Below are 9,758 nucleotides of genomic sequence, written 5' to 3'. Positions count from 1 at the left end.
GGGCAAAGACTTTCAGGGCTTGTATGCGATCCTGAATGTAAGAGCTAAGGCACTTAACTACGCAGGGAACTATGAGGAGGAGGAGGAGAAACAGGAGGATTGGGCCTGCGAGTGCCGAAAGGAGAGTGGTCAGCCAGGGGGTCCAGTCACAGAGTGACTCATACCATGATTGGGAAGCCTTACGACTGGCCTCCCGGTCATCCAAACGCTTACGCAAAGAGGCCAGCGATTCCCTAATGACCCCCGATCAATTGCATAGAAACAGCGTGACTCCCCCAGGGCCATGCACAATCCCCCTTGCTTCATGAACAGCAAACCTAACCCACGACCGTTCTGTAACACAACCTCTGCTAGGGAGTCCACTGACTTTTCTAAATGGGTGATGAGACTCTCCAGCGTTCTGATGTCTACATCTACCTGAGAGTTCAAGAGGTTAAAATCTGCATTTCCCTTAACCAGAGCTGCTGTTCCCACTGCCCCTGAGCCTGCGACACCTATCCCTACGAGCAACGGAACCAATATGGGTACTGCTCGAGCCGAGCGGATCAATCCAAAATGTTCCTCTGCTCCTTCAGCAGAGTAAAGGAACACCTGGGGCAGTACATGCACCGGGATGCAGAGTTCAGTATTCTGACGGAACCTGAGCTCCGAGATGCAAGGGGTCAGTCCTGCCGTACAGGCAAACCATGTAGCCGCAGGGGCAAAGAGCCAATTGGGGGAGTGGTCCGTAGGAGAAACCTGTAATCGAAACTGACATATCTCTTTATAAGGGGATAGAGACCACTGAAGATCAGGGGAGGCCAGGCAAGTGGCACTGCCTTCCACATCTTGCAGGGTCAGGACAGGCTGATGATGGTTCCCGCAACAACGCCCGTCAGGGCCGATATGTGTATCCGACAGACTTTGCTTCCGGATGGAGCTGTCGTTATTGCCCAAGACCGCCGTGGTCCCTAGCCCCACAAAGAATGGTGGTGCTGGGCTCAGACACAGCCAACTAGAGGAAGTTAAGTTAGGGCTAGTTTGGTTTAAGAAAGCAAAGACAGCGTCCAGGGTGTTTAACATGAGAGAAATGGCCTGGCCTCCAGGGTGTAGGGCTTGTGGGTTATACTTCCTCCCAGACACATTGTAACTAGATGCCTCAGGGGGGCCATATGGTGCTGGCAGTGCTGAAGGGGAAGCCTGTTTCCTTCAAGGATATGCTCGTTAAGCACAGGGTTAGGTCCGATTGAAAGGTGGGGGGTCAATATGATGGTCTTTTGTAAGGTGAAATAGCCCCCATTATCATATCCTTTCGAATAGACCCTGAGTCCCCATGAGTTACCTGTCCGCCAGTAGTCTGCGGTCCAAGTTTTGACATGCAGGGTCATCGGAGTACAAGAACCCACTGTACAGGTTGGGTTGCCAACTGGCAATAGTTTCACAACCCCAGGTCCCACAATGGAATTGATCTTTTCCCTGACAATTTGAGGGCCCGTCTGAGGGACACACGTAGAAACCCTGGCTCCTGAGGGTCCGCTCATGTTCAGCAGGTGCTGGCACTCCTTCCCCACACCCTGAGTCCGCATTCCACCTCCTATCATCTTCAGACCAAGTCATTGTATTCTTGCTCCCCCAATTGTTTGCTATATTCCAGCCAGGGCCTAGCAGGGAGCATAAATCAAAATATAGAACAGGCTGGCCATATGTGGCATTGTGGGCCACCACTGTCCCATCATTTGTTCGAGTCAATGTCCAGTTATATCGGGTAGGGAGGTAAGGGTTATTCCCTAAAGCGAGAGGTAACAAGACAGAGAGTAGGAGGAGCATTATTGCTTAGCTAGGCGCAGTCTCAGGTCACCGGTAGGGGTGGATGTCCAGATGTCTGGGGCCACTGTTCTCTTAATATGCGACCGATGAATCCAGGCCTTTCCTCCTGCCACTTTCACAGCCGAAGGGTTGCTAAGTATCCCTTGGTAGGGGCCAGTCCACCTAGCCTCCAGGGAAGATCCTCGGGGCAGCTTCCTGGTGAGGACCCAGTCCCCCGGTGCGATGTCCAGATTGGCCAGCGACCCAGGAGACACAGGTTTGGCTGCAGCGCGGTACAGGCTTTTTAGAGCACTCTGGACTTCTGACAGGGCCTGTAAGGACTTAAGCCAAGATTTGTTAGTGAGAGGGAGAGGGGGTTGTTCCCCTACATGGGGAACAATGGGAGGAGGCGCCCCAAACAGAATTTCAAAAGGAGAAAGAGAGAGAGTAGATGGATTAGGAGAGCACCTGGCCCGGAGCAAGGCAAAGGGAAGGAGGCTCACCCAGGACTGGCCAGTTTCAAGCTTAAGTTTAGTAATGTATTCCTTGAGAGTTCTATTCATTCTTTCTACCTGTTCTGAACTCTGGGGTCTGTAAGCACAGTGGAGTTTCCACTTAATTCCCAGCAATCTAGATAAGGCCTGGATTATCTGGGAAACAAATGCCGGACCATTATTTGATCCTATGGAGTTAGGTAGCCCGAATCTAGGAGCTATTTCAAAGAATAACTTCTTAGCCACCGCTGTTGCGGTTTCAGATTTTACAGGAAATGCGTCTGGCCACCCAGTGACAGTGTCTATAAACACCAGGAGGTATCGGTATCCCCCAACTCCTGTCTCCATTTCAGTGAAATCCACTTCCCAATGTTCACCAAGAAGGGTACCCCTGGGTCTGTTTGCAGGGACAGGCTGGTGGGGGGCTGGGTTAACCTTGGCACACTCCAGGCATCTCTTTGCCACCGATTCTGCCACTTGCTTCATCCCAGGACCGTAAAAGTGGCGGTGCAAGAGTTCATAGAGCCGAGTGCCCCTCAGGTGTGTAAGGTCGTGCATACTCATTAGGAAAGGCCACACCATTGTTCTTGGAAGTATCACTTGGCCTTGGGTGTTCTTCTCCACCGTCTGGTCCAATCATCCCATCTGCATCGCCCTCCTGGTACACTGGTCGTGGGGGTAGAATTCCTGTGGAGTTCTGGACTGTGGGTGTGGAGACTGTAGCGATGACATCTCTGGTCCCAGCCGCCCGGGCTGCTGCGTCTGCAGCTTCATTCCCTTTTGAAACAGAGTCTTGCTGTCTGGTGTGGGCTGAACATGTATTACTGCAACCTCTTTTGGGAGCCACACCGCGTCCAGTAGGGCTTGGATCTGATCCTTATTCCTCACTTCTCTTCCTGCCGAAGTCAACAAACCCCTTTGTTGATACACGTAGCCGTATACAGGAACGGTTGCAGAAGCGTACCTGCTATCGGTGTATATGTTCGCACGGCGCCCTTCAGACAGGCGGAGCGCTTCCTTGAGCACCACGAGTTCCGCCCTCTGTGCTGACGTGCCAGGAGGCAGGGTGGACTCCCAGAGCACCTTGTCCTGCGAGACCACGGCCGCACCTGCCTTCCGGACCCCATCCACAACTAGACTGCTCCTGTCAATGAATACGATCAGGTCAGGGCTGGCAATCGGGGTGTCTCCCGGCCGTGAGGTGTGGATCCCGTCAAGCACATCGAGGCAGTCACGGAGAGGCCCTGAAGGAGGATGGTCAGGGAGGAGAAGAGCCGGGTTCAAGGAGACAGGAGAGGTGAAAGCAATCCTGGAGGCATCGAGGGGAAGTGACTGATAGTGCACAATGCGTGCATCCATCTAGCCGGAGGGGAACGGAGCAGCTGCTCCAGGTTATGTGAGGCAGGAGAAGTGACTGATAGTGCACAATGCGTGCATCCATCTAGCCGGAGGGGAACGGAGCAGCTGCTCCAGGTTATGTGAGGCAGAGACTAGTAGGGGCTGGCCAACAGTCAGCTTGAAAGCCTCCTTAACGAGGATGGCTACGGCTGCAATAGAGCGGAGGCAAGGGGGCCACCCGGATGCCACAGGGTCGAGCTGCTTAGATAGATAAGCCACAGGCCGAGGCCAGGGCCCCAGGGATTGAGTCAGAACCCCCTTGGCGATGCCAGCAGATTCTGCCACGAAGAGTCGGAAAGGCTTGGATAGGTCTGGGAGCGCTAACGCAGGAGAACTGGAAAGAGCTCGGCGCAGGGCATCGAAAGGATGCTGCTGGGCTTCTCCCAGACAATATCGGCCTCTGGGTGGGCTAAGGCGGCATAGAGTGGCTTGGCTAGGTCTGCAAACCCAAGTATCCAGAGGCGGCAGTACCCTTCCAGGCCCAGGAACTCCCGGAGCTCCCGCCGAGTCTTAGGGGGACGCATGCCAAGGATGGCAGCCACCCTGCCCTGTGATAATAACCGTTCCCCCTTCGAAACAGTGAAACCCAAACAGACAATGGTTTGTAAACACAGCTGAGCCTTCTTACCAGAGACACGGTACCCTGTCTGACCTAGGAGCTGGAGCAGGTGGAGGGTAGCAGCACGGCACAAGTCCCAAGGCGGAGCAGCCAGGAGAAGATCATCAACATATTAGAGAAGGATCGCTGAAGGAAACTCCGTATGGAATGGGGCCAGGTCAGATGCCAGAGCTGCCCCAAAGAGAGTGGGGGAGTTCTTGAAACCCTGTGGCAACCTGGTCCATGTAAGTTGTGACGTGATCCCTGTATCGGGGTCTGTCCAGGTGAAAGCGAAAAGAGGCTGACTCACAGGTGCCAGGGGAATAGAGAAGAAAGCATCTTTCAGATCTAAAACTGTATACCATACATGGAGAGTAGCGTATAAGGGTTCGGGACCGTGGGGTGCACAGTCTCAACCCTGGCGTTGACTTCCTGAAGGTCCTGCATAGGCCGCAGGTCCCCCGATCCAGGCTTACGTACCGGCATTAAGGGGGTGTTCCAGGGACTCTGACAGGGTCGGAGAACTCCAGCCCCGAGCAGACGATCAATGTGGGGTTTTATGCCCCTCAAAGTCGGTTGCCCCAGAGGATACTGGGCCACATGTACTGGGGTTGCAGTGGCCAGTAGTTGCACCACTACTGGGATTTGATGAGATGCAAAACCAAAGGGATTGAACTCAGCCCAAACCTCAGGAACCGCCTGTTGAAACTCAGCAAGGAGTGGGGACTGCTGTACCGCCTGGCCACTGGACTCAGCAAGTATAAACAAACAAGATTCTTTGGCTATAGGACAAGTCACTGTCAGCTGTGGGAGGTTCAGGGTTACTGAGGGAAGAGGCCCCTCAAAGGAGATGTGAGGGGCTCCAGAATAGACCTCCTGGATGGGGAGTGAGCGGTTCCGTGTCTGAACCCGCCCAGCTGGAATTGCCACGTAGGCTAAGGCTTATGTGGACAAGAGCCGAGGGCACTGGGAAGGCACAAGAGGAACATAGCTCCACCTTCGGGGAGGATCTAGGAGGGGCCACCGAAATACCGGAAGAGAAGCCTAGGGAGAATAAAAGGAAGAAGCACGGGCTTGAAAGGAGATATTTTTCTTTCTCTCTTGCTAATGCTTGAATAAACAGCTGTATTAACTCCGGCTCCCTGTCTGGTCATTTTCCCCTTCAAGGGAACCGGGACGCCTGAAGCTGAGTCCGCTGTGGACAGACTCAGAGCGCAGAGGAAGGAGACCTGCTTTTGCCGGGAAAAATGAACCGGCCCTGAACAACTGGCGCCCAAACAGGGACCTGAAGAGGACCTGAAGAGGACTCTCGGGACCTGACGGACCAAGGACTGCCGAGCAAGAGACATCGCGGGAATGAGGCAAAAGTAAGTGCTGCCTTCTTTACCTCTGAGACCGCTGGTCGGTTCGGAGAAGGGCTAGACAGCCTAGAAAAATTCTAGAGGGATGGGACAAAAGCACATAAGAGCGAGCATTGAGCCGGAGGATACAGGAGTGTTAGCTTGTCAGCTATATAAACTTTGTAAGAGCAATGGAGTAAAAATACACTTAAAATTATGCAGAGAATGGGTGGAGAAAATTTTAAAAATCAGTCCTTGGTTAGAATACTCTGATTTAGACCCGGATAGATGGAATGTAGTAGGACAACAGATGGCCTCTTATAAGAAAGAAGACCCGTACTTTCTAAAAAAGGAAGATTTTTGTCATGTATTCGATGGTGGGGGCCGCCTTAAATCCTTCAGAGCCTCTTGAAAAACAGAACACAGAGACCCAGGTGGGCGAATCTCTACCATGTTCGGATGATGAGGAAACACCAGAACTCCCACCATTATACCCGTGGGAGAGTTTAGAGAGAATAAGAAAAACAACTGACCGTGAGAATACAGGAAGTAACTCAGGCCTCAAACCTAAAGCTCAAAAACAGGAAGGACCACACCCTAAGCTAGCGGGAAAGATAGGGCAAGAGAGACAAATAGGTTTCAAAACTAACTGTGGGAAAACAGGAAGTTTTCAGGTCCACACCCCCCATATAGAAGGATCTTTCAACACGCAAACACCCCCCACGTACAAAGGAATTCTTACTGATACTATACAGACGGCTATATCAGCCGGAGACTTAGTAGATTTAGAAGAATGGGACTTGGACGCTGGGGACCTGGGTTCCACAATCTTTCCTGTATTCACCCAGGTACAGCCTGATGAGTCCAACACCCCAATCCACCATCCTCTCCCTTACAAATTTCTAAAAGACATGAAAGAGGCAATGGAAAAATATGGGCCAGGTTCAACATATGTTAAAAAATGTATCACAGCCTCCATGTCTGTGGCTCCTTGGCTTCCATTTGATTATCATGAAATAATGCAAACAGTGCTTCCCCCCATAGATTATATAGCCTACAAGACTTATGTGAATAAAATTGCCAAGAAAGCCGTGAAAGAATTTAATGTGGTAGATGTTGAAGATGCAACAGACATGATCACAGGACGGGGCAATGGGCCTCCCCGCAACAACAGCTGTTCTATGATGAACAAGTAAAAAACACAGTCCAAAGATGTTTTATACAAGGATTGCAAAAATTGGGGGTCAAAGCCAGTGAACAGATGATCACTGGCCTGAAACAAAAGAATAATGAAAAACCATTGCAATTTATCTCCCGAGTACAAGAAACTATTCACAATTCATATGGAGACCAGATAGCCAGTAAAAGGCTAATCCTTCAAATAGTAAAAGAAGGTCTAAAAACTGAATATAAGCAGGCAATAAACGGCCTTCCCTTAGAGGCTACACTCGAGGACATTATAGAAAAAATTTTAGATATCCCTGAAAAGGACCCCATAACAATGTTAACAGAACAAGTTTCAAAAGTTATGAATGTAATAGAGAAAACAAACTCCCAACAAATCCAAGAGAAGAGGTGCTTTCGGTGCGGTAAATCAGGCCATTTTAAATCTTAATGTAGAGCCCCTCAAAAGCCTCCACAGTGTTTCAGCTGTGGGAGACTTGGACATATTTCCAAATACTGAAGAGCAAAGAACCAAAAGCACTATAATCAGGGAAATGAGAAGCGGGGCGGGATAAGGGAGAGTCCTCGCCCCGTGGTCAGTCTCCCACAGAAGTCCTATTGAATACACAACTAATATCAGCCCTTTGTAGTAACAAACCTATCGTGCTGCACCCCTGGAAATCGATACAGGCAGAAATCATCCCGCAAGACATATACCGATTAGTGATAGGCTCAGACCAATTTCCCCAAGTCATTGTACACTCCCGATTATTAGCTCCAAAAGAGAACAAAATCTGGCTCACCAACCCCCATGCGTGGGATATAGAGATTCCTTTAGAGAAGGAAATAGCCCAAGCTATTCCCCTACCTTGGATAGACAGACTGGAATCTACCCCTCCCCAGATCAAACATTATGATAAATTGGGTACATCAAATTAGCCAGGAACGACCATTACTAGCGGTCGAAATAGAAGGACTTCCATTATCCGGCATGGTAGACACAGGAGCAGATGTCTCTGTAAAATTGTGAGGGGCTCCAGAATAGACCTCCTGGATGGGGAGTGAGCGGTTCCATGTCTGAACCCGCCCAGCCGGAATTGCCACGTAGGCTAAGGCTTACGTGGACAAGAGCCGAGGGTGCTGGGAAGGCACAAGAGGAATATAGCTCCACCTTCGGGGAGGATCTAGGAGGGGCCACCGAAATACCGGAAGAGAAGCCTAGGGAGAATAAAAGGAAGAAGCACGGGCTTGAAGGGAGACATTTTTCTTTCTCTCTTGCTAATGCTTGAATAAACAGCTGTATTAACTCCGGCTCCCTGTCTGGTCATTTTCCCCTTCAAGGGAACCGGGGATGCCCGAAGCTGAGTCCGCTGTGGACAGACTCAGAGCGCAGAGGAAGGAGACCTGCTTTTGCCGGGAAAAATGAACCGGCCCCGAACAACAAGATAGTAGCATGCAGTTTGTGCAGGAGGTCTCTCCTGAGAAGAGGATAGGGACAGTCTGGCATGACGAGGAAGGAGTGTGTCACTGTCCCTTTCCCAAGGTTTATGGTTCGGGAAGTAGTGAGCGGCACCGTCTGGGACTTTCCCGTGGCTCCCTGAACTTGGATGGAATGAGAACTTAAAGGACCATAAGGCTTCTAGAGTACCGAGGCAGCTGCCCCTGAATCAACCAGAAAGGAAATAGGATGACCCCCCCCCCCACATCTAGTAGAACCCTTGGCTCCTGGGGGTTAAAAGACATTGTCCTTGTGGAGCCGGGGCCTCCCTATTGGGGATCCAGGGAAAACAGTGGCTCGCAGGGCTGTCGGTTCGGGCAGGTGTTTTTCCAATGACCTGATTGTTTGCAGTATGCACATTGGTCACGATGCAGGGGTTGTTTAGTTGTGCCCTCCCCCTCTTCTGGGTGAATTTGGAACTCCCATTTCCTCCGGGTCCCTTGGGACTGGGGACCTGGGCCTGAATTTCTGCCAACACAGCAACCACCGTCCTGGCGACAGTCTTGGTCTGTTTATCAGAGCTGTCTTCCCTATTGTCAAAAACTCTCTTGGCCACCTCTAAGAGTTCTGTCAGCGTCTTTCCCTCAAACCCATCCAATTTCTGAATTTTCTTCCGAATATCAGGAGCCAAATTGGACACGAAATCTATAACGATTGCCCGCCGATTGTTGGGATCCTCTGGGTCAATAGGGGTGTAAGTTCGGTAGGCTTCCACGAGACATTCTAAGTACCCTGCAGGAGACTCATCCTTTCCCTGCCTAACCTCACTAACTTTAGACATGTTAGTCGGTTTCCTGGCTGCCGCCCCGCAACCCTTCTAACAGAAGCTGGCGATACCTGTCAAGAGCCTCCTTACCTCGGTCGGTGTTGGAGTCCCAATCAGGATGGGCTTCGGGAAGGAGGTGTAAGTGTCCTGCTAAATTTGTCGTAGGGCGGCCATCTGGGCCTAGAACCTGCTTCCGTGCCTCCCCCAGAATCCTTTCCCTCTCCTCAGTTGTGAAGAGAACACGGAGAAGTTGCTAGCAATCTTCCCAAGTGGCTGATGGGTATAAAATACAGTTTCCAATAAAGAAATGAGGGGTTGATGTTTCTCAAAGAAGGGAGGATTCTGCTGCTTCCAGTTATAGAGATCACTGGTGGAGAAGGGAATGTACACCATGAAGGGGCCGGGGCGCTCTCCACTAGGAGGGACCTGTCGCAAGGGAAAAAGTGTGGACGGGCCTGCAGTGGTAATGGAACCAGTGGAGGGGTGATCAGAGGTGGAATCTATGGCTCCCAACAATCCATACGTGGAGCTTCCTCTAGTATGGGGAAGGAATAACGCAGAAGCAGAAGAGGAGACCATAGCCAGGGCATAAGGGGGTGGGGCAGGAACAGCAACCGAAGGAGAGGAATCAGGAAGGGATAGAGAAAGCGGATCCACTGGGTCTAGAGTCTCTGAAGGGGAAGGCAAGACAGGATACAGGGTGTTTTGGGGTGCT

General features: G+C 51.2%; 1 protein-coding gene across 1 annotated transcript; it reads right to left on the bottom strand.

The window, feature by feature from the left end:
* Positions 1–2,915: 2,915 nt before the first annotated feature.
* Positions 2,916–9,058, bottom strand: LOC127557348 (uncharacterized). Its single transcript, XM_051990698.1, is given in 6 exon segments — positions 2,916–3,638; positions 3,711–4,060; positions 4,063–4,647; positions 4,650–5,216; positions 7,900–7,963; positions 8,579–9,058. Coding segments are annotated over 6 exon segments (2,769 nt in total).
* Between the last annotated feature and the right edge of the window lie 700 nt (positions 9,059–9,758).

The sequence above is a fragment of the Antechinus flavipes genome, chromosome 3, assembly GCF_016432865.1.
Source record: "Antechinus flavipes isolate AdamAnt ecotype Samford, QLD, Australia chromosome 3, AdamAnt_v2, whole genome shotgun sequence".
In the NCBI taxonomy this organism is placed as follows: Eukaryota; Metazoa; Chordata; class Mammalia; order Dasyuromorphia; family Dasyuridae; genus Antechinus; species Antechinus flavipes.
This window is presented reverse-complemented; position numbering and strand designations above follow the sequence as displayed.